The sequence below is a fragment of the Phascolarctos cinereus genome, unplaced genomic scaffold, assembly GCF_003287225.1.
Source record: "Phascolarctos cinereus isolate Bilbo 61053 unplaced genomic scaffold, phaCin_HiC Scaffold_5;HRSCAF=322, whole genome shotgun sequence".
NCBI lineage: Eukaryota > Metazoa > Chordata > Mammalia > Diprotodontia > Phascolarctidae > Phascolarctos > Phascolarctos cinereus.
Window position 1 is genome coordinate 238,931,406 of NW_027555958.1, and position 25,892 is coordinate 238,957,297.

The 25,892-nt window shown below is 41.2% G+C and overlaps 1 protein-coding gene across 1 annotated transcript in view; it reads left to right on the forward strand.

Annotated features, from left to right (window-relative positions):
- The first annotated feature begins 18,011 nt into the window (after positions 1–18,011).
- Positions 18,012–25,892, forward strand: part of CCDC167 (coiled-coil domain containing 167) — a 33,477-nt gene continuing 25,596 nt past the window's right edge. The window contains exon 1 of the mRNA XM_020999635.2: positions 18,012–18,121. Coding sequence (XP_020855294.1) covers positions 18,080–18,121 — 42 coding nt within the window. The 5' untranslated portion in view covers positions 18,012–18,079. The remainder of the gene's footprint in view (positions 18,122–25,892) is intronic.

Here is a 25,892-nt window from a genome sequence, read left to right on the forward strand (position 1 = left end):
GAAGTAAGCAAAGGGAAGCTGTGTAGCTTTGAAAACAATGTATAGTATTTATTATATTATACTAATTATATTATATTGTATTACATTGTATCATACTGTACTATACTATACTGTATTATACGATACTATACTATATTATATTATATGATACTATACTATACTATATTATATCATATCATATATCATATTATATTATATCATATCATATCATATCATATCATATTATATTATATCATATTATATTATGTCATGTCACATCATATCATATCATATTATATAAAGGTTTTTTTGAAATGGACATTTATTGTTTTATATTGAATCCTTGCCTATGTTCTACTGTGTACATGGGAATGTTCTTTTTTTCTTTTCTCATTTTGTAGTTAAGTTTAAAATGAATTTTTAAATTAAAAGAAAATTAAAAGCAAAGAATATAGTCAAACAAAACAAATTCCCACATTGTCTATATCTGAAAGTGCAGGTCTCATTTTGCATTTTGATTCCATCTTCTCTCTCTCTCAGAAGGTGGATAGCATGTTCCCTTCCTTGAAGTTTGGACTCATGGTTGATCATTGCGTTGATCAGAATCTGCATTTCAATGTTGTTTTTCTTTTACAATGTTATTATTGCATTAAATTGTTCTCCTGTTTCTGTCACTTCACTCTGCATCAGTTCATACTGATTTCTCTGAATCTAGCTCTTTCATCATTTCTTATGGCCTTATGACCTTAATTTAGAAAGGCCAAGGTCACCCATTGCATCCTGGGACAACACCACTTGTCTTGCCACTGGAGTCTGATGACTTTGGAGGAGACAGTGAGGCTGACCACTTTGCAGAGCTTTGCCTCACTTAAATCTAGTTTACTCGAAAGTCAAGACATCACCTTCATAATGTCATTGGTCCTCTTAGAGAACAAAGAATGAACAATAGCAATTCCAATTCATTCACATAGCATAATTTGTTCAGCCACTCCTCAATGGACGGGCTCCACCTTAGTTCCCAGTTCTTTGCCACTACAAAAAGAGCTGCTATAAATATTTTTGTGCACATGAGTTCTTTTCTCTTTGTTTTCTTTGGAGTATAGGTTAGGAGCAGTAGCTCTGAGTCAAAGAGCATACACGGTTTAGTGACTTTGGAGGAATAGTTCCAAATTGCTTTTCAGGATTGTCAGACCAATTCACAGCTCCATTAATAGTGTATTAGTGTGCCTGTTTGCAGCCCCTCAAATAATAGTCATTTTTCCTTTTTTGTCTTCTTTGCAAATCTGATAGGTGTGAGATAAAAACCTCAGAGTTTCTCCAGTTATTAGTTGGAGCATTTTTCATAATGATCTTTCAATATATCATATACCATGGTTTTTCTGTCATTACCCAATTCACGAGTACTCCCTTAGTTTCCAGTTCTTTGCTATAACAAAAAGAGCTACTATAAATATTTTTGTACATATGGGTCCTTTTCCTGGAAAGAAACTATTGGGAGAGGTAATGACATACTCACCCTGGGTGAGCTCTTCAAGGACTAGGTCATAAGATGTTATCAGAAAAGATTCACTTACTCCCGGAAGGGAAGAATTTCGTGAGTAGTTTCTCTGCTTCTTGGTATCCACGTGGGCCATGGGGTAGGATTTGAGATAGTCATCTGGGCAATGACTACAGGCCAGGACAGTACCCTCAATCGGACAGCTATAGGAATATGATGAGATTGGTCATAGGAGTAACCAGTCCTTTGACTGGTGACAGCTGACTTAGTGACCACCTAGTTTGAATGGACCTATTTCTAATCAATCAATCACCAATCATTTATTATGTGCTATGTGCTAGGCACTGTGCTCAGTAATAAGGATACAACAACAACAATGAAAATGTCTCTCCCCTCAAGGAGCTTACATTCTAATGGGAAAGACAATGTGTACATATATAGGTATATCCAAAAATATGCACAGGTCAAATTCAAGGCAACCCCAAAGGAGAAGGTACTAACACATGGGGGGAACATGTAGAAGATGGCACTTGGTCCCAGGTTGCCACAATTTTATTTACGGTCCCTGGTATCTTCCAGGTGATTTTACCTGTAACTACAGAAACAGAACAAACTATTTGAAACAGAAATACGTTTGATTCTTTTCACTCATATATGTTTCCATTTTTCTTTCATTATAACTTGAGAAAAAGAAGCATACAGGACTGGGCAGCATCACCAGCTGGAATGGTACTGGGCACTCCAATTCAAAAAGTATTTATTGAACACCTACTATGTTCAAGGCATTGTGCTAGGCACTAGGGATACAAATACTAAAAGGAAGTATTCTTGACCTCAAGGAATTTACATCCAACTAGGAGAACACAATATACATATAAATAAATACAAAATACATGTAAATTAATAGTTGACCACTAGGTAGCATTGTTAGGCACTATGCTCATCTTATTCAATGGGAAGGCTCTGGACCTGAGCATTTCCAGCACTTGTCCTTTTCTTTCTTTAAATTTTTTTTTTACTATAATCCAACTCACCTAGCAGAAGTGCTATGTAAATGTGGTGTTTTCTATATCTTCTGTCCCTCAGCTTCCCCTTATCTCAGACTCCTTATCTAGAGGGTGTAGATTATCATAGAGATACCCAATCAGAAGTTGGTTCCTGAGCACTGTGTCTGGCAAACTCTGTCTCCCCCTTGAATTTGCTGCTTCTTGAGCTCTCATCACATGATCTTAGCATAAAGGTGTCAAGTTCCCACAGAAACAGATAAATATGCTTAATTACATACAGTACTTTTACTTTTTTAATTTATAAGCTAATAAACAGTTCCTAATAAAAATAAAGTCTCTGAGTGGCTTCATGCCTGCTTTTCCCTTATTCCCCATAAGTCCCCAGGCAGTACAGAAGCTATTTTGCACCCAGAAATTCTAGAAATCAAATAGTTTAGTCTTCCTTCAAGCAAACAAATGTGTGAACAATACCACACAGTTAAAAATTTGATATCTGATTTGTTCATCCAGCAAGGCCAGTCACTTGGTGACTCAGTGATTCAGGAACACTAAAGGAACTCTAGATCTTTCCATTCCTTCTCTAAGATGGGAACATGGGCTTGGGAAAAGAGAGAAAGTCCTGTTTCTCATTCTGGATAATAGCATCATAAGCAAGAATTATCATTTCCTGTCTTGGTTACCCCATTTTTTGAGAGCTGGATGTGTGATCCCAAGAGCTGGCCCCAGCAAAGAGAAACCTGCCACATCCATTTCACCCCAAATTCTCTCCTACTTCACATCTGTGTTACCTCTTTCTCTCTAAATCTTCAAGCAGCAGCCAAATTCCTGCTCCCAGAATCTAAGGGAAGGAGTAGGGTTGGATAAGGTTGTTACAAATGCAAAGCAATATTTTTTTAATAATTTTTTTTACAGAGATCTTTTGGTTTTATTTCCTATTTATTTATTTTATATCACATTTATTTCAAATATAGCTTCCCCTCCCCCAATCGTTGTAGACATTAAGCAAAAATGTTAAAAGAAAAATGGGGGGTGGGGGAAGCAGCACAAAACTAACCAACACAACCACTATCTCTGAGAGCATATGTAATATTCCACACCTCTACACAGTCCCCTGACACTACAATGAAGGGAAAGAGGCCAAGTTTGATTATTTTAATTATATTGAATTCTATTTCCTATTGTTGTTTTTTTCCATTTCAGCATTGTAATCATTGCATATATTGTTTGCTCCATTTACTTCACTCTGCATCAGTTCATATAAACTTTCCCATGCTTCTCTCAATTCTTCATAATCATGGCTACTTATAGCATAATAATGTCACATTACATTCACATACCAAAATCTGTTTGCCATTTCCCGTGTAAGTGTGTGTCTCATTTAGACTTCAGGAATATTCAAAGTCATAAGAGGTAAAGATGGAGATGATGAAATGTAAGAGAAAAGTGTGACTGCCTTTGTATGTTTATCTCAGTCACTCATTTTGCATAAGACCCAACATAATTTGGGAAATGTAACTGGTTGGTTACTGAGAATTGTCAAACAGAAGAGACTCTACCTCTCCCACCTCTTAATTGAGGGAGTGACAAACCTTAGAGTGAGGCCCTGATGGAGCAATTCTGGAGAAGCATCTGCCAGTCTTAGGCTAAGGACCTCAGCCCTTTCTGAAAGAGAACAGTAGCACTGCAACTTTCAGTTTCAAGAATACCGTAACACACCCAGGTGAGTCTGAGGCTGGAAGTAGTGGAAGCCACAGCCACCCACTGCAGAGTGAGCCCTTGGAGTCAGTGGACTGACCCATACAGCATGAATGTAATGCCCTGTAAGGAGCCAGCTCATCTGAAATGTGCTCTATAGGTAATCAACCCAGCCTGGCAATAGAACATCTCATCCCTGACACCAAAGCCCCACCCCCAAGGTGAACTCTCCTGAAAAAGGACATTGAGGGCCAGAGCTATGAGTTACCTTGATCGTATATGATACCCACATGTGTGACTTTCTACCATTGTACTACAAGTTTGTGCTCACTCTCTATATCCTCAAATTATGTGTGTCTGTGAGAAAGTACACCCTAGGTTTCAGGGGAAAATGAACTTCTATTCTTGCTAGACCATTTGAACAAATGTCTTTTTTAAGAGTTAATTTAATCTATTGGGGAGCAGCTAGGTGGTGCAGTGGATAGAGCACAGGCCCTGGATTCAGGAGGACCTGAGTTCAAATCTGGCCGCAGACCAAACACTTGACACTTACTAGCTGTGTGACCCTGGGCAAGTCACTTAACCCCAATTGCCTGGAAAAAGAAAAAGAAAAAAAATTTAATCTATTGGCTGATTTTTTTATGAGAAGTACACTGATGGGGGCTAGTGAGTTACAGTGTTATGAACAGATATCAATAGGGTAACTAAGAGAGCAGTTGCACCTCTGGGGACCCAATCTGTTCATGAAAGTATTAGTTGGAGAAGTAAGCCTAGAGGTGGTGCTACACCCAATCAATGGGCATACAAAGCAAATTTAAGTGATGGTGCGCACTAACAATTAGAGGAATCAGGAAGGGAGATGTAGGAGATGGTTCCTCAGGTGTGATTTGAAGGAAAATAAGTATTCTATAAGGTGGAGTGAGGAAGATTATTCCAGATATGGGGTACTACTTGTAAAGAGGCAGAGATGAAATATTGGGTACAGGAAATAGCAAGCAGGCTAATTTGATCAGAATGAAGCACACATAAAGGGGAATAACCTTAATCAATCAACAAGCATTTAAAGTCAGTCTGTCAATAAACATCTATTGAGCACCTGCTATGTGCCAGGTACTATGCTGAGCACTGAGAATACAAAGAAAGGCAAAAGACAATCCATGATCTCAAGGGGCCCAATGGGAGAGACAATATACACACAACTATGTAGAAACAAGCTACGTACAGGATGAATTGTGAATAATCAACAGAGGGAAAGCACTAGAATTAGAAAGGCTCAGGAAAGGCTTCTTGAAGAAGGTAGGAGTTTAGCTGGGAGTTGAAGGAAGGATGCCAGAAGTCCAAGATAATGAAGGAGAACATTTATAGGCACGGTGGACACTTTACTATAATCCGGGCACTAGATGTTGGGGATGTAAATACAAAAGTGAGACAAATCTCTGCACTCAAGGAACTTACATTTCCACTACGTCTTTATGAACTACTGCTTGAGCAAATGTGCATAGATAAAGGAGGTAAGGGAGGAACCACCATAGTGTTGTGACATACAAAAAGTTTGAGAGATACAATTTCTAGGTAATTAATCATTTTATTAATAATGCTTGTGCATTATTAACAAAAGTGTGATCATTCGGCCATATCTCTTAGGCCAAAGACAAATCATGGAACCCACTCAAAACTTATATGCCCTTGATAGACTGGGTGTTCCTGAGGGTGGAAATCAACTCTGATTGGTCAACAACTCAATGAGAGAGAATGAATATTATAATGAGGTGTGGACCTATTCTAATGAGGGGCTGGGGACATTACTTTGGTCACCCCCAGCTTTGGTTAATCTAATCAAAGAATTTATCACCACCCCCAAACCTAAGCTCTTGTTGTTATTGTTGTTGTCCTTTGTCCTTCATTCTCAAAGAGGACCATCACATCAGGGAGGTGATGCCATAACTTGCAAGTGAATTGGATTTAAGTGAGGCAGAGCTGTGCAAAGTGACCAGCCTCACTTTCTCCTCCGGAGCCATCGGGGTCCAGTGGCCAGATATGGATCAAGATAGCTAGAGATGCAGCGAGAGACCTTGGCCTTTTCAGGCTAAGTCTTTAACAGGTCTCAGTTTGACTGAGGCAACACCCATTCAGTGATTAAGGCTTAACAAGAAATGAGGCAGAGACTGGCCTCTTTATTTAGTTTAAAAAAAATAGATCTGGGAGAGAAAGACTCTCAAGGTTTCAGGCCAAAAGAAATAATTTTGTTATTGTTTTTTTTCTAGCTCTATAAAATAATTTTTTGGTAGTTTGATTGGTATGGCACTGAATAAGTAAGTTAATTTAGGTAGAATTGTCATTTTTATTAAATTCATCTGGAAGAACAAAAAGTCCAGAATATCAAGAGAGCTAATGAAAAGAAATGCAAGGGAAGGCAGTCTAACTGTACCAGATCTTAAATTGTCTTATAAAGCAGCAATCATTAAAACTACTTAGTACTGGCTAAGAAATAGAGCCCTGGACCAGTGGAATAGGTTAGGCATGCAAGACACAACAAGTCAATGAATATACTAATCTACTATTTGATAAATCCAAAGACTCCAGCTTCTGGGATAAGAAATCACTATTTAGCAAAAACAGCTGGGAAACTGTAAAATGTATGGCAGAAACTGGGCATAAACCAACATCTTACACCCTATACAAGTACACAATTTAGTTATAAAGACTGATACTATAAGTAAACTAGAAGAGTAAGGAACAGTTTACCTTTCAGATCTACGGAGAAGGGAAGAATTTATGACCAAACAAGAGATAGAGAACATAATGAAATGCAAAATGGATAATTTTGATTACATTAAATTGAAAAGGTTTTGCACACATAAAGCCAATGCATCCAAGATTTGGAGAAAGGCAGAAAAAGGGGAATGAATTTTTACAACCAGTGTCTCTGATAAAGGCTTCATTTCTAAAATATGTAGAGAACTGAGTCAAATTTATAAGAATACAAGTCATTCCCCAATTGATAAATGGTTAAAGGATACGAACAGGCAGTTTTCAGAAGGAGAAACTAAGGCTGTCTATAGTCATATGAAAAAATGTTCTAAATTACTATTGATTAGAGAAATGCAAATCAAAACGACTCTGAGGTACCACATCACACCTATCAGATTGGCTAATATGACAAAACTAGACAATAATAAATGTTGGAGAAGATGTGGGAAAATTTGAATACTAATACATTGTTGGTGGAGTTGTGAAATGATCCAACCATTTTGGGGAGCCATTTGGAACTTTACCCAAAGGGCTATAAAATTGTGCATATCCTTTGACCCAGCAATACCACTTTTAAGTCTGTATCCCAAAGAGATCATCAAAAAAAAAAAAAAGGAAAAAGATCCACAGGTACAAAAATATTTCTAGTAGCTCTTTTTGTGGTGGCAAGGAATTGGAAATCGAGGGGATGCGCATCAACTGGGGAATGGCTGAACAAGTTGTGGTATATGAGTGTAATGGAATATTATTGTGCTGTAACAAATGATGAGCAGGCAGACTTCAAAAAAAACTGGAAAATTTTACATGAACTGATGCAGAATGAAATGAGCAGAACCAGAACATTGTACACAGTAACAGCCACATCTGGCAATGACTGACTTTGATAGATGTGGCTCTTCACAGCAATGCAAGGATCTAAGACAACTCCAAAAGACTCATGATGGAAATTGCTATCCACACCTAGAGAAAAAAATATGGAGTCTGAATGCAGATGGAAGCCCGCTATTTGCTCTCCTTTTCCTTTGTTGTTGTTTTGTCTTTTTATTGTTTCATTCTCATGATTCCTCCCATTAGTTCTAATTGTTCTTCACATCATGACTAATGGGAAAATATGCTTAACATGAATGTATATGTAGAGCCTATATCAGATTGCACACTGTCTTGGGGAGGGGGGAATAAGTGAGAGGGGGAGAAAATTTAAAACTCAAAATCTTATGGAAGTGAATAGTGAAAACTAAAAACAAACAAATAAATAAATAATTTTTTAAAAAACACCCAGAAACAATTGCTATTTACATTCATTCTGAGCCAATCAGGGCCCAAATAATAACCAAGTAGGGCTTGGCCTGGGACCTATACTTGGCCAATCAATGAGAGCCAGGGTGATACAGAGTTAAGGCTGATCTTTAATAAAGAAAAAAAAAGTTTCAGAGATTAAAATTTACATTCCCTTTGTGGGGGGGAGAAAGGAAGGAAGGAAAGAAGAAAGGAGAGAGGAAAGGAAGGAAGGAAGGAAGGAAGGAAGGAAGGAAGGAAGGAAGGAAGGAAGGAAGGAAGGAAGGAAGGAAGGAGGAGGAAGGAAGGAAGGAAGGAAGGAAGGAAGGAAGGAAGGAAGGAAGGAAGGAAGGAAGGAAGGAAGGAAGGAAGGAAGGAAGGAAGGAAGGAAGGAAGGAAGGAAGGAAGGAAGGAAGACCTCACCCAAACCTGAGTAGAATACAGTGAGCTTCCCCACTTGAGTGGAGTCTAAACAAGATTAAGGAGAAAGTTAATCCAATTTCATTATTTGCAAGGTCCTTCAAATGCTTGCTTGACCTAATACAGTCTCCTAAAGGAAAAAAAAATCCTAACTCACCAATATTAACAATTAGTTATTTAATAATCATTTCTCTCTGTGCCCTTCCTCCTCCCAGCCCCCATACCTCTCACAAATGTTCTTTTTCAGAGAATACTTCAACTCTGGGTTCTTAATCAATTTTGTGTCATGGACCCCTGTAGCAGTCTGAGGAAACCTACAGATCCCTTCTCAGAATAATATTTTAAAATAATTGAAGGAATAGCTAATTTTCAGTGAGAGGTTAGTGAGAATAAAGATGTCATTTTTTCAAGTCATTTCCAAGTTCACAGACACCCCCCCCCAAATCCATACACAAACCCCAGGGATCTGTGTACCTTCCCTTAAACTGGAAGCAACCCTAATTTGGATCTCAACCTGAAGTTGAAATTCAATGCTTTGTAGTACCATCCAGCCTTTTACCCTGTCTCTTTCCTTCTTGTTTTTCTTTCTTTGCCAGGTGGGAAAAAAAAATGAGTCCAGCTCTTAAGTTTAGGAAGTCTTAGATCGGAAGAAAATTCACTGAGCTCTGCTGTAGGCATCTTCCTGGCTCTGATCCCCTGAGCTCATCGAACAATCTTCTGATCTCAGTGTGGTTTCCCAAATGAGCTCTCCTACTGGAAAGAGATATTTCTCTTTGTAAACTATTAAATTGGCTTTCTGGCTGTTGGCATCCCATCCTGTGCAGTTTGGGACCATATCAGCTGGTTTTTCCCAAGGCCTGATCTCCTCCCACAAAACCAAACATAGAGAATTTGGACCCCCAAAAGCTGAGAGATCAAATTTTAACTCCTATTAATGTAGTACTTTCAGGGGCACGGCAACTACTATTTGAGATAGGAGATAGGTAGGTAATACATACTCCCATTTTTAGAGATGAGTACACAAGCTAAGAGAAGGTAAGAAATTTGTCAAACAACTCATAAGTCTCCAAGTTGGGAATGAAATTCAGGTCTTTAGACTTCAGAACCAGGGTTCATTGCCCTACATTGGGCTTAGTCCACATTCCAATGTACAGCAAAGTGACCTTGAGGATTTCTTTTTCTCTTTTGAAAATTCACCCTAAAAGGATGACCGTGGTGACCCTGATTCCCTGGTTTAATGGAAGAATAATCATAGGGTAGCTGGAAGGGTCAAATGCGATCCCCTGTGCCAATGACTTATGAAGTCATAAGCATTTAAAATGTTATATAAATGTAAGCTGGTATTATTATTCATTTCTACAACTATGAATATGGAGTGACAAAAATAGAATGTTAATTTCTTATTCCTGGCTGCCTGTGTACTCTGTTCAAGGAAGGAGGGGCTTCATGGAAAAAAACGTTTGGGAACTAACCATTTTTTTCAGTGCTTCTTTATGAGATTGACCTCAGAGCATCCAAGCATGCGCCTCCATGCTGCTCTTTGGGTACTAGGTATCCAAAGGTAAAGTCAATTGGTCAGTCTTGTACCAAATGTTCATGTCATTGAGTTTGTATCTTCCTATCCTTGGCTCGGTCTCCAATTCTGTAAAATGCGAGGTTGGACTCTTTGCTGTTCAGTCCTTTTCAGTCATGCCCCACTCTTCAAGACCCCATTTGGGGTTTTCTTGGCAAAGATATTGGAGTGGTTTGCCATTTCCTTCTCCAGTTCATTTTATAGATGAGGAAACTGAGGCAAACTGAGGGTGAAGTGACTTGCCCAGGGTCACACGGCTACTAAGTGTCTGAGGCCAGATTTGAACTCACGGAGATGAGTCTTCCTGACTCCAGGCCCAGCACTACGGTGCCACCTAATCACCCTGAGAAGTTGGCCTAGGCCATCTTTAAAGTCCCTTCTTGCTGTAAGCCTAGGAAGAACTGAGGAAGACAGACCTGTCTTGACCTCAGTTTCAGGCAACGTGGTTGTTATCGAGGGTCAGTCTTAAAGACAGAAAGACCAGGGCATGTATTTTGTGATTGCTCCCTAATAGTTGTGTGACCCTGGGCAAGTCATGTAATCTTTAGCACCCCAGACAACACTCTAAGAGTAAATATTTTAGACTAGGTATGGATCTAGGATGGCAGAAGGCATTTCCTCCCTGGGGGGCTCCCTGTACCCATGAAATGGCAGGTCCAGTTCCCTTTTACCTCTACACCTGTACCCTAAAATAGGGATAATAATGCCTGCCCTGACTAACTCACAGAGCAAATAACATCATAAATATGAAGGCATTTTGAAATGTATAAAGGGATAAACTAATATATGCAGATACGATGGAAAAGGTGCTGGATTTGTAGTCAGAGGACTTGAGTTCAAATTCTGACCTTGGGGGGCAGAGAGGTGGCACAGTGGATAGAGCACCGACCCTGGATTCAGGAGGACCTGAGTTCAAATCCGGCCTCAGACACATAACACTCACTAGCTGTGTGACCCTGGGCAAGTCACTTAACCCCACTGCCTAGCCAAAAAAAAAAAATTCTGACCTTGTCACATCTTACCTGTGTGACTTAAGTCATTTAACCTCTCTGGGCCTCAGTTTCTTCCTCTGTTAAAAAAAAAAAGGGAGGGAGGGGTTCTGCTCACTTCAGTCAGCATCAGTCCATACAAGTCTTTCCAGGTTTTTCTGAAAAGACTTGTATGGACTGATGCTGAGTGAAGTGAACAGAACCAGGAGAACGTTGTACACACTAACAGCCACATTGTGTGATGACTAACTTTGATAGACTTAGCCCTTCTCAGAAATGCAAGGATCTAAGGCATCTCCAAAAGTCTCATGATGGAAAATGCTATGCACATCCAAAGAAAGAACTATGGAGTTTGAATGCAGAGCGAAGCATACTATTCGATATTTTTTTTCCTTCTGTTTTGTTTTGTTTTCTCTTTCTGATGGTTCCTCCTATTGGTTCTAATTCTTCCTTACAACATGACTAATGTGAAAGTATGTTTAATAGGAGTGTATATGTAGAGCCTATATCAGATTGTGTGCTGTCTTGGGGAGGGATGGGGAGAAAAATTTAAAAGTCAAAAGCATGCGGAAGTGATTGTTGATAAATCAAAATAAATTAATAAAAAAAAATTTTTTAATTTGTTCAGGAAAGCTTAGCCTTTAAAAACGAACAAAAAGGGGGCAGCTAGGTGGCGCAATGCATAGAGCTCTGGCCTTGGAGTCAGGAGAACCTGAGTTCAAATCTGACCTCAGACACATGACACTTACTAGCTGTGTGACCCTGGGCAAGTCACTTAACCCAATTGCCTAGCCAAAAAAAAAAAAGGACAAAAAGAATGAAGATAAAAAATGCCTCATTAAAAAAAATAAGGGGTGGGACTAGTTGGTTTTAAGGTAATCTTCAACCAATCAACGAGCACTTATTAATCACCTGTTGTATGCCAGGTACTGATTTGGGCACTGGGGATATAAGTACAAAGAATGACACATACTAGGACATAGAATGAAACAATCCCTCTTGAGATTTGCCTCCTACAAGAAGCTCTAAATTTATGGTCTTGTGAATTCTAAAAATTTTTGCTTCTTGCAATAATTAGTTAATATTTATCTTCTGATATTTAACGAAAAATACACAGCACCTAAACAGTGCCTTAGAAGCTAGTGCAGGGGCAGCCAGGTGGTGCAGTGGGTAGAGAACTGGTCCTGTAGTTGGGAGGACCTGAGTTCAAATCCGGCCTCAGACCAAACACTTGCCACTTACTAGCTGTGTAACCCTGGGCAAGACACTTAACCCCAATTGCCCAAAAAAAAAAAAAAGGAAGCTAGTCAAGTTCTCTCACTTTACAAATAGGGAAATTGAGGCACAGAGAGGAAAGTGACTTGCCTAAGGTCACACATTGTGAGGTAGAGCTAGAAGGAGAGCCTAGCTTTCCCGACTCTATCAGTCTACTGTTCTTTAATATCTTACAGTTAGGTGGATAGAACGCTGGGCCTGGAGTCTGGAAGACCTGAGCTTAAATCCCACCTCAGACACTTACTAGTTGTGTGACCTTAGGCAAGTCATTTAACCTCTGCCTGCCTCAGGCTCCTCAACTGAGGAAATGGAGATAATGTTAAATAGAAATAATAATAGCACCTACCTCCCAGGGTAGCACTTAGCACACAGTCCAGCATACAGTAGGTGCTTAATAAATGCATGTTTTGTTTCTTTCCTTCCTCATACCGCCCAGTGTCTTCAACAGTGTGATAACCAACATTTACATAGCACTTCAGGGTTTACAAAATACAGAGCAAGTACTCAAAAGCTAATTCTTTTTGAAAAAACCATGAGGTAATACCACCACTTTACAAATTCCCAATGGATGCCAAAGCCATTTCCAGACTATGGGATTTCACTAATCTCTCATCTCCTAGAATTTTAGGAATCAGCGTTTTAGAGCTGAAAAGGACCTTAAAGGCCCTCTAGTCTCTAGGAAACAGGGCTAAGGAAACGAAGTGACTTGCTCAAGGTCACACCAAGAGCAAACAACAGATTTGAACAGGATTTGAACCCAGGTCCACTCACTGCAAAGCCAGAGAACAGTCCATGATAGTATTGGAATGAATCATAGGACCAAAAATTTGGAAAGGGAAAGAGGGAGTGGGGGAGAGAACAAACTGTTTCTAAGCACCTACTATGTGCCAGGCATTTTAAAACTGTTACCTCATTTGATCCTCACAACAATCCTGGGAGATAGGGGCTATTATCATCCTCATTTTTATTTATTTACGTATTCACGTATTTATTTATTTATTTACTATTTATTTTAAGGCATTATTTTATTTATTATAAATTCATTTATTTGTTTATTATTTATTTATTTTAATTATTCCTTATTAGGCAAGGAAATTGAGGCAGGCAAAGGTTAAATGACTTACCCAGAGTCACACAGCTAGTAAGTGGCTGAGGCTGGATCTGAATTCAGATCTTCTTGACTCAAGGCCCAGAGCTCTATCTACTGTGCCACCCAGCTGCCTACAGCAAAGAGTTTCAGGGGGGTCAGTTAGTCCAATCTGTCTCTCCAAGAAGGACTCTCCCTATAGAGAATTCGTGACAGGGATAAGCATTCTTCCCACTGATGCTGAGCATGACTTTTGTATTTATTTGTTATTTTACAACAGCCAGAAAGGGTAGGGTAGATGAGTTCAAAGGGTTTCTGCCCCTTTAAAGTAGAGTGTGGACTAGAAAAGTTTGAGAAAGCACTAGCTTAGCTAAAACATTTTTTTTTACCGTTAGGACATAAAAATGGTCCAAGCATGGTCATAAAGCCCTCAGTGCCTTTTCCCCAGGAGGTGTGCTATATAATCCATTGTCCTGAAATGAAATTCAAACATAAATCAACCCTCACTATGTTTTTCCAACTAGATACTAAATTCCTGCCCGTTTTCTGCCAGAAATACTTCAGTCATGGGGCAGCTCAACTTTCTAACACCAACGAGAGATGACATGGAAGCTCATGAGGTCAAAGGCGAGATAAGGATGTGAAGCTATCATAGAAAGCTAAGGTAGGGCAGCCACCGGGAGGAAGAAATAGACTGGTAGATCAGGAAAACATCAGATTGCCTTTGGGAACCTGAAAAGTTCATTTCATGACCCCCAGCTTCTCTCTGGGGGGAAAAAAAGGTCACTATTTTTCTGATGTTGTTGCAAGGCTATGAGTCATGGAACACTACAGTGAGCAAAGAATTGAAGGTGAAGGTCATCCAAAAGGCAACAGAGAGGTCCATGGTGGACAAAAACAGAACAAACCAGGAATTACATAGGAGAAGTGGTTAAAAGATGTCATTAAATGAGCAGGAAAATTTCAGAAATACCTGGAAAGACTTACATTAACTGATGCTGAGTGAAGTGAGCAGAGCCAGGAGAACCCTGTACACAGTAATGGCAACATTGTGTGATGACCAGCTTTGATAGACTTAGCTCCTCTCAGCAATGCAAGGATCTAAGACAATTTCAAAAGACTCATGATGCTATCCACATCCAGAGAAAGAACTATGAAGTCTGACTGCAGATCAAAGCATACTATTTTCTCTTTTTTTTCCTTGTGGTTTTTCCCTTTTGTTCATGATTTTACAACATGATTAATGTGGAAATGTTTAACATGATTATCCATGCATAGCTTATAAAAAAAATAAATCTTATAAAAAAAGGATGTCATCAAAGCAATCTATGTTAAAAGGGGAAGGGGAGAAGGTCACAGGGTTATACAGATAATCAAACAAGTATTTATTAAGCACCTACTATGTGCCAGGCACTGGAGTTACAAATACATAGAACCGAAGCAATCCCTACAATCAATGAGCTTACATCCTAGTCACCTCCAACATCACAATGCCCAATTCAAAGAGTTTTTTTTATTATAATAATAATCGCCAATAGACAGGCTGCTTATTACACTGGTATTCTCAAGAGGACTCAAGGAAGGTCTCCATGATGTTGGGTGGATCTCTCTAGGTTGAAATTATGGGAGAATACTTACAACATCACTAATGTGAAAATATGTTTAATAGGAATATATTATGTATAGCCTATATCAGATCATGTGCCGTCTTGGGGAGGGTGGTGAGGAGGAAGAGGGAGAAAAAATTTAAACTCAAAAGCACATGGAAGTGATTGCTGATTAATCAAAATAAATTAATTTTAAAAAAAGAAATTATAGGAGGATATGGATGAGAGTCTTGGAAGCTGGGAAAGGATAGATGGGCTGTAGGTTACATCATTGGAAAGAATAGCCATATTAACCTTCAGTATTTGGTAAGTTCTCTTATAATATCCTTGTGGTCAAGAGGAAAAAATATGGGTTAGTTAAGAGTCAAATTAGGTACATGTGGAACCAGCTGAATGACCAGACCCAAAGAATGATTGATGAATTGGTGACAAGCTAGAAAGTAGCATGCTACAAGGCTCTGTCCTGAGCCGTGTCCTGTTCAATGTTTTTAACCAACGATAAAAAGGCAGAGACAGCTAACATCTGTATAGCACTTTAAATTTTACCCAGTGCTGTACATCCGTTATCAAATTTAATCTTTACAACAACTCTGTGAGGTCGGTGCTATTTATTATCCCCCACGTTTTACAGATGGAAAAACCAAGATTGAGAGAGGATATCCTGTGACCTGCCCAGGACTATGCTTGCTCGGTATGAACTGAGGTTGGATTTGAATCACTTGCTGATAAAAAGTCTGCAAATGATTCAAAGCTAGGAGGGACAGTCAATATACTGGATGACTTAGGATGAGTGAGGATCCAGAGAGATTTGGACAAAGTAGAACAAAGGGCTGGGTAGTGCAGTAGATAAACCTCCAGCCCTGGACTCAAGAGACATGAGTTCAAATGTGCCCTCAGACAGGTATTAGCTGTGTGACCCTGGGCAAGTCACTTAACCCTGCTTGCCTCAGTTTCCTCACCTACAAAATGAGCTAGAGAAGGATTAGTGACAAACCACTCCAGTATCTTTGCCAAGAAAACCCCAAAAGAGGTCACAAAGAGTAGGACACGATTGAATCAGCATAACAACAAACAACAGAACAAATGGATGGTTAGGTGAAAGGAATCCCCTCTAAGCATCCCGAGGGCGGTCAACCTGCCTCCGTTTGGAGCCCTCCCAAGAAATGGGAACTCACCGCTTTCAAGAGCAGCTCATTCCAACACTGGGCATTTCTAATGTGTTGGGAAATTTTTCTTTCTGCTGAGCTAAAGTCAGCCTCTCTGTGACTTCCCACGTGGGGCCAAAGAGAATAAGTCTTATCCACCCTCCATAAGAGAGCTGGCTTTTCAAATATTTGAAGATAACTTCCCCTCTCCTCCCAAGACTTCTCCAGGCTAAGTATCACCAGTTCCTTCAGCCACATTCTCTTACAATCTAGTCTAAATACTATGAATTTTGATCCTCACAACCACCTTGGGGAGGTAGGTGCTATTACTACCATTATAGATACTTAATGCAATAATATCCCATCACATTCATATGCCAAGATTTGTTTTTGTTATGTATGGTTCATTTCAGGCTCTTTGTGACTCCATTTGGGGTTTTCTTGGCAAAGACACTGGAGTGCCATTTCCTTCTCCAGCTCATTTTACAGATGAGGAAACTGAGGCAAACAAGATTAAGGAGACAATGTGCAAATAAATATATACAAAGCAAGCTAAAGGATAAATAGGCTATGATTAACTGGGGGAAGGCATTAGAATTAAGAGGGGCTGGAGGAGACTTCTTGTAGAAGGGTGGGATTTTAGATGAGACTTAAAGTAAGTCAGCTAGGTGGCTCGAGATGGATTAAGTACTGGCCCTGTAGTCAGGAGGACCTGAGTTCAAATGCAGCCTCAGATAGATTAGCTGTGTGACCCTAGGTGAGTCACTTAACCTCGATTGTCTTTAAAAAAAAAAGAGTCCAGGTAAGTCTGTAGTCCCTGGGGAGCAAAGTATAAGAAGACTTAAAAGGGGAGGTGAGGCTAGGTTATGAAGGGCTTTGAATGCCAGAAAGAGCATTTCGTATTTGCTCTTGGAGGCACCCAGTGCAGGCTCCCTCCCACCAAAACAGCAACATCAACCCAGGTGGTGCAAGGCTTAGAATTCAATCGCCCCTAGGCAGAAATTCATTCTTTCTTTTTGAGTCAGGAACTCTTTTACCGGTGGTTGCTTTTTTAAATGACAAAAATCAGAGAGGGATAGCTTTAAATCCCTAACACCTTAGAAGAACTGATTTGTCAGATCAGAGACATTCAATAAGCCATTTACTCTGCACCTTTGTGCCAAAAAAAATAAATTAAATAAATGGTAAGACCTAGACCCTGCCCTAGAATTCTTAGCCTTCCTTAAAAGCCCAGCTCAAATGCCACCTCCTCCACGGAGCCTTCCCTGATGTCCTCCAAGTCAGTAAGACCTCTCCCCCTCTGTAATCACACAGCACTTTATTTTTCTCTTTTTTTATGCTCCTTTCATTTATTACTGCGTATTATAGTTATCTATGTATATCCTGGGCTAGGAGTCTGGGACACTGGGTTCGAATTCTGACACTGAATCTAGCTAGGCAGCCTCGGATAAGCCACTTCCTCGGTTTCTCCTTTCCTGCTTTACACAACGAAAGGGTTAGATTGCATAGTCTCTACGTGGCCTTTCCGCTTTCGATTCTATGAACCCGGCGCTTCAGCCCAACCTTCACCCCGCCCCGCTGAGCTCAACAACAAGGCTTTGCCCTACACAAACATGGCGGCGCCCAGTGGGCCAGTGCACTTCAGAAAGATGGCCAGCGGCGCCCCGCCTTCCTCCGCCCTGTTGACCAATGAGAACGGAGCACCATAACCTGCGCCTGCGCCGTACAAGCTGCAGGGGCCCCGACGGGCGGTGACACGGGGGAGTGCTGCCGGGAAGATGCCTAAAAAGAAGCGGGAGAATCTGAGCGTGGCTCAGGAGGTGAGGGGAGGGGGGCGCGCCCGGGTGGTACGGTCTGGATTCTCGCACCCCCCTGCGGCACCGAGCGGTGGGCCTGCCCGGCTCCCGAGGTGCTGGGGGGCGGGTGGGGAGAGAGGGGGTAGGGAAGAAGAGCGGGCAGGGAGAGAGAAAGAGGAGGGGGCGTAACGGGAAGAGAAAAGGGGAGGGGGCGGTTAGGGAAGAGAAGAAGAGGAGGGGGCTGCTGGGGAAGAGAAATAGGGAGGGGAACTAGACCAGAGGAAGGGGGAGGGGCTACAGAGGAAGAGAAAAAGGGGAGGGGGCTTCAGGGAAAGAGAAATAGGGAGGGAAACTAGACAAGAGAAAAGGGGGAGGGGTTACAGAGGAAGAGAACTAGGGAAAGAGGAAAAGAGGAGGGGGCTTCAGGAAAAGAGAACGGGGGGGCAGCTGGGCAAGAGAAGAAGAGGGGGCTGCTGAGGAAGAGAAAAGGGGGGAGGGAAAGGAGCTGAAAGGGAAGAGATAAGGGGTAGGGGTTGCTAGGGAAGAGAGTAGTGGGAGGGGGCTACAAAGGAAGAGAAAAGGAGAGAAGACTGCCAGCTAAAAGAAAAAAGGGAGGAGGCTGCAAGAGAAAAGAATGAAGATGGGGAGAAGCATCTAAAGGGCAAGAGGGGAAGAAGAGGATGCCACTTTGGGTAGACCTGAGCAACTGAGCAGGAGAAATCATAAAATTTAGAGTTGGAAGAAACCCAAGTCAGTTTAACAAACATTTATTAACTACCTACTATGTGCAAGTCCCTAGACTGTGGGGGGCAGAAGTCTGTGACCTGTGATTTCTTTGCTGTGGGAACTCCCTCCACACAGGAGAATCACAACCGTTCAATAATTTATCACCCTAGAGTTACCTGAGGCTTAGAGATAATAGTGAGTTGCACTTGGTCACAAATCTTACAGTCATAAAGATGAAACTTGAACCAGGTCTTTCTGGGTACGAACAGATATTTTCACTATGTCAAGCACGGTGTCCAGGTCTTGTTATGATTATTATCATTATATCTGATAATGACTGCCTGTGTGACTTTAGGCAAGTCACTTAACCTTACTGATGAGTATCCTCATTTATAAAATGAGAGGATTAGACAAGATGGCGGCCTCTGAGGTTCCTTCCAGTATTGGGATTAGACATCCCAAAAGCAATGGGTTGCTATTGAAGGCTTTTGAGCAATGTGACCCAATCAAACTTGTGCTTTCGGTCAGTTTGGCAGCTGCATGGAGAATAGATTAGAGTGGGTTAGAGACTGAAAGCAGGGATATCAGATTGTTGCAATAATCCAGGCCAGGAGTAAGGGCCTGAGCTAGGGTGGTGGGCCCTGTGAGTAGAGAGAAGAGTAATGGGAAAATATTGTAGAGGTAGAATCCACATGACTTTGATACCGATTGGTTGGAGGAAGGATGAAGATAGAAGAGAAAGAAAAATCAAAAATGACTCCAAAATTGTCAACTAGAAAGGTGGTAATTGCCCTGAACAAAAATAGGGAAGTTTGGGGCAGATACTGAAGCTTCTAAGTGATGACTTGGTAGAGCACTGGGCCTGGAGTCAAGAAGACCTGAGTTCAAATGCAGCCTCAGACACTTACCAGCTATGTGATTCTGGGCAAGTCACTTAACCTCTATTGGCCTCATTTCTTCATCTATAAAATGAAGAGAATAATAGCACCCACACCACACTATCAGAGTCATTGAGAGGATCAAAGGAGATAATATTTGTAAAGTGCTTCGCAAATCTTACATAAATGCTAGCTAATATTCTTACAGGGTATACTATATAGGGTAATTTCAAGAATTCAGGAGGGAGATTAGGACTCTGTGTGTAGAAGTGGGGGGAGTCTGCATAGAGATAATAATTAAACCCATGAGAGCAGAGGAGATCACCAAAAGAAAATGTAGAACAGAGTTTTAGGGGATAGGAGATACATGAAACTAAGGACAAGTTGAAGGGAACCCTAGGAGAAAGCCAAAGGAAGCTGAAGTGGTCAGCAGTACCAAAAGGCGTAGAAACCCAAGGTGGGGTTTTGGTGAGGTGTGAATGGCAGGAGGATAGGGGCCAAGATTTTCTTTTTTTTTAAATTATTATCTTTTTTTTTCTCCAATTACATGTAAAAACAATTTTTAACTTTTGTTTCATAAAGAAATCTCGAGTTCCATTGTGCTATGGTCAACTCTGATTAACTTAGCAATTCTCAGCTAAGTCATCCAAGACAGTTCCAAAAGACTCATGATGGAAAATGCTATCCACATGCAGAGAAAAAACTGATGGCATCTGCAGATTGAAGCATACTATTTTCACTTAATTTTTTTTTGGAGTCTGAATGCAGATTGAAGCATGCTATTTTCACTTTATTTTTTTCATGATTTTTTTCATTTTTGCAAAGTGTGATTTTTTTTCAGACTGTTTCTTTCACAAAATGACTAATATGGAAATATGTTTTACGTGATTGCACATATATAACCTATATCAAATTACCGTCTTGGAGAAGGAGGAGGGAAGGGAGAGAGGGAGAAAATTCGGAACTCAAAATTTTATTAAAAAAATGTTTAAAATTGTCTTTACACATAATTGGAAAAATAAAATACTATTAAAAACAAACAAAATACAGGGCAGCTAGGTGGTGCAGTGGACAGAGCTCCAGCTGTTGTACCGAGAAATCAGCGAGTGAGACCCAGGCGTAATTTAAGATGTGGATTTATTAGCGCACGACTGCCAGGGGTATTTACATCCAAATCAAGCAGCCCCCATCAGGGGTCAAGCTAGGGTTTATATAGAAAAGAGCATGGGAAAGAAATGCGAGGAAGACTGATGAGGTAATCCAAAGATGCAGGTGTCTTTGGGGGCTATGGATGGGAAAGTACAGGGAGTGTACAGGACAGGGAGGGGGATGGATCTTTGAAGTCTGTCAAGAGAAGGAGTTCTTGGGCTGGTCAAGGACACCCCTCTCCCTCTGTCTTGATGAGAGAATGCTCTGCAACAAGGGAAAACTTTCTCACAACACAGGAACTTACTGAGGAATTGGGAGGCTTCCAGAGACATGATCTGAGGGCTGGGGCCTGAGCAGCCCAGCTCTGTGTAGCTGTACCAGGGAGAGAGATAAGGGTCGTACTGAGGCCCATGCATGAATAACTGCTAGGCACAGTGGCCTTGGGCTGGGGAGTGGTTGTTAGAGACAGTGTTTCTGAGACTAGGGAGAAATTGGGGCACAAGCACCCGAGCACCCCATTATTACGGGTCAGAGATCACACAAACCAGACCAGGTGTCCTGGTCTCTGGTATAAACATAATTATCTAAAGCAATTATATTGCAAGCTTTCTTATCCATTTGCGTTGGAGGTACGGGCTATGCTGAGCTATGCAAGAGTACATTTCACTATTGTTTAGATTTAGGAGGAAAGAGGTCTGGGGCAAGATTAAGCACCAACTTTTGCTTTCCATGGCTTAAAGGGCCCTACTACCTAAATGGCAAAATAATGTTCTGTATTACACAGCCTTGCAGCCAGGAGGACCTGAGTTCAAATTTGGCCTCAGGTACTTGACACTTACTAGCTGTGTGACCCTGGGCAAGTCATTTAACCCCAATTGCCTCACCCCCCCAAAAAATATATAATATAAATATATATAAATTTTTTTTAGTTCCAAATTCTCTCCCTCCCCCAATTGAGAAGGGGCCAAGATTTTCAAAGGTAGAGGATAGCATCTAGTTGAATTGATTAACTAGAGACAATTGTGAGTTGAATTGTAGAGAAAATGATGAATTGAGGGTCACAAGTAGGACCAAAAAAAATAGGTTTGATGAGGCAGAGGGAGGTCTTACAAGTTACCACCTCTCTGGGTGGATGTCTCAGACTGGAGATGCTGGTCATGAGAGTGATTTAGCCCATTGGTAGAAAACTGAAGAAGGTGCAGTGATAGTTATCAGTCTGAAGTGAAGGAGAAGCAGCAGAATCCTGTAGTGGACAGGGCACTGGACTTGGAGGCAGGAAGGCATGGGTTTAAGTCCCACCTCAGACACTTACTAGTGACCCCACTCTACTCTGCTTATCAATTTCCTCATCTAGAAAAGGAGAAGGCTGGATACAACAGCCTCGAAGGTCCCTTCCAGCTTTGTCTGTTATCCTGTGAGAAGTTTGAAAGAATAGTGGAGTTAGGGAATAGGGTAGAATTAAGAAGCTAAAACCAGGAAAGGTGATGAGGGGGGCAGATTTTTATCTCCACTGTTCTCTGCCTTGGCGAATGGAGTCTCCCCTCTCTGGTACTTGTCTTTCTAATGAGATTTCAAATCCGTAGCCTGTGCACTAGAGGTCATTAAACATGTCAGGATCCTCTCCCCGAGAGGCCAGTAATTGACTCTGTTAATTGCATCTTTTGCCTAAGTTTTGGAATTCTGCCTGCTCTTTGCTTATAGTCTTAATTTTGACTTTAATACCTTGTGGCGTGGTGGTGGGAGCCAAGGGACCAGGGTTCTGGTCCCAGCTCTGCCATTAACTCTCTGTGAGGCCACGGAGGGCCTCGGTTTCTTCATCTGTAACGTGAGGAGGTTGAGCTAGATGGTCTCTAGAGGTCCCTTCTCCAGCTCTAAAATTCTAGGATCTGTGATCTATGACCACATAAGATGAGAAGCTTCGTGGTTTCAAAATTGCTTTAGAATCTTGTGATACTGTCATGGAGTTTTTTGTTGTTATTGTTGTTTTAAGCTGCCACTGAATTCATGGAATAAAAAGAATCAGAACAGAAACATGGTTTAATAAGGAGACTGTGGACCTGGGTCAGAGTCCTGCTGCTAACTAGCTGTGTGTTCCTGGGCAGCTCACTTCCTCTCTTTGGGTTTGTGTCCTTATCTATCAAATGTGGGTGGTCCCTTCCAGTTCTGTCATCCCTTTTTTGTGACTGTAAAGCAGAGCAGCTAAGTGGTGCAGTTGATAGAGTGCCTGCCTGAAGTTAGGAAGTCCTTGAGTTCAAATCTAGCCTCAGACACCTGCTAGCTGTGTCACCCTGGGTAAGTCACTTAACCTTGTTTACCTCAGTTTCCTTATCTGTAAAATGAGAAGGAAATGGCAAACTACTCCAGTATTTTTGCCCAGAAAACCGTGACTGAAAAACAACTCAACAACAGAGCAGGGGCCAGAAACTTTTTCACCTGAGGCAAAAAGAGTTGAAATGGGGAGCTGGAAGTGAAGAGGGTATTCTTGCCAGGAAAGAAGTCCAACCCTCCCTCCTCCAGTGGATCCTAGGAGTGAATATAGGCTGGCAGTCTAGGTCAGCTACTGGGACTGTGGTCACTGCAAGGAAGAAGGTCCTCCACTCCTTCCATGTCAGAGTCCTAGGAAAAAGCCCCATTTATCCCTCATTAATTATGGCTCTTCTGTGACACAAAAGGCACCATCTCTGTCTGTCCTCAGGATACTTCCATTTTAGTTGTGGGGGAGAAAACATTTGTGAACCAACTTGGAGAAACAGCCCATTCTTCAAACAGAGTTTGTTGAGTCATTTCCAGTCCTGGACGATTCTTTGTGACCCCATTTGGGATTTACTTTGCGAAGATACTGGAGTGGTTTGCCATTTCCTTCTCCAGCTCATTTTACAGATGAGTAAACTGAGGCAGACATGGTTAAGTGACTGGTCCAGGGTCACACAGCTGGTAAGTGTCTGAAGCCAAATTTGAACACAGGTCCTCCTGACTCCAGGCCTGTTACCCTACCCACTGCACCACCAGAACTGGCTATTAATAAAGGAATCCTTGGTCAACATTCAGAAAAGGAATCAACCCACAGGCCTCCTGCTTTGCTACTTCACCACTAGCAACTCCTCTTCCTCCTTCACCTCCCCTCCCCATGCCCACCGTAGGCCTCAACGTTGGGCTGATGTTCAGTAGCATAGATATCGTGCTCTTATTAAAAGTCCTGTGCTCAGAGCCAATGAAGTGGTGATTTAATCAAAAATGTTTGTTAATCTGATGAGCGCAATAAAAACCACACAAGTGAATAATCTCAGCACCTGCAAACAGCCTCCACTTGTTGTAAAGAAGCAATTACCAAGCAGGCTACAGTCACTCCCCAGGGCTGTCTCAAGCCATCTGTACCGGGCAGTAGCTTCCCTGGCTACCTGGGACAGCTCCTTCCCTCTGTTGCTTTACTGTTCCTCTTAAACCCTTTCCACTCCCACTCACTCTCTCATCTCTTGAGATCCCAGCATTGAAGAACGGGCAGTAGAGTCTTAGGATCTAGCTTCTGAGAGATTATTCTGAATAACAAGAAAATTACATTTAAGATGATGAAGAAAATCCTGCCCTGCTGCTGATCTTAATGTTTCATGGGAGAAGAAGATGATTTTTTTTCCCCTCCAATCCTAGTAGTAGAATCCTGGTAGAGGGAAAAAAATCTCCTTAAGCTTTTTATCCAGAATAATAATCCATGCTTCAGTACTTAATAATTATATTCCATCTTTTGGAGGCAGATGGTTCGACTTGGCATCTTTAGTACCTAAAGTACCACAAGAACACACTGCTTTGGTCATTCCCTGTCTAGAGTATTGTATTGTTCAGTCATGTCCTACTCTTTGTGACCCCATTTGGGGTTTTCTTGGCAAAGATACTGGAGTTGTTTGCCATTTCCTTCTCCAGCTCGTTTTACAGATGAGGAGACTGAGGCAAACAGGGTGAAGTGACTTGCCTGGGCTCATATGGTGTCTGAGGCCATATTTGACCTCAGGAAAATGTGTCTTTCTGACTCTAGGCCCAGTACTGTAGCCACTGTGCCACCTGGCTGCCCCCAGTGTTGGAATCTCCACCTAATAAATAGGTTGGGATATAATGATCCAACAAATTATACCAACACTTATTAAGCCCTTACTGTCAGTTAATCATCCAGCATTCGTTACATGCTCATTATGTGCCACGTACTGTGCCAAGCAGTATGGATACAAAGAAAAAACAACAGTACCTGTCCTCAAGGAGCTTACTTTCTAATGGTGGTGACCACATGTACATAAACCAGTATGTCCAAGATACATAGAATAGATACAAGATGACCTTAAAGGGGAAGACCTTCTGCAAAGGGTGGAGTTTGAGCTGAGTCTTGAAAGAAACCATGGATTTTAAGAGGCAAGAGTGAAGAGGGAGTGCGTTCCAGGCCTGGGAGACAGCCTGTGCAAGGTCATATGGGAAGTAAGGGTCATGTGTGATGAATTGCAAGTAAGCCAGTATAGTTATATCATAAGCTAGCTGGAAAGGAGAAGTGAGTTAGGAAACAAGGAGCCAGGTTGTGAGAGGTTTAAATGCCAAACAGTATTAATATTTGATCCTAGAGGTAATAGGGAGCCGTTGGAGTTTATTGGGTAGGGAGAGGATGATTTACTAAGATCTGTGCTTTAAAAGGAAAATCACTTTGGTAGTAGAGGATAGATTGGATCAAGGAAAGACTTGAGATATGGAAATCAATTGGGGGTCATTGTAGTTGTTCAGGCAAGAGGTGACAAAGGTTGTATGAGTGGAGAGGAAATGTATGTGAAAGATGTGGAAATAGAAACGACAAGATTTGACAGCTGGTTATATGGAGTGAAAGACAGTGATGTTGCCCTTAATGGTAATAGGGAAGTTTAATGAGGGGTAGATTTGGGGAGAAAAGATAAGAAGCTTTGTTTTGGACATATGTTGACTTTGAGATTTCTGTGGGACATTCCAGTATAAAATGTCCAATAGTCAGTGATGTGAGGCTGCAGCTCAGGAGAAAGACCAGGGTTGGATATATA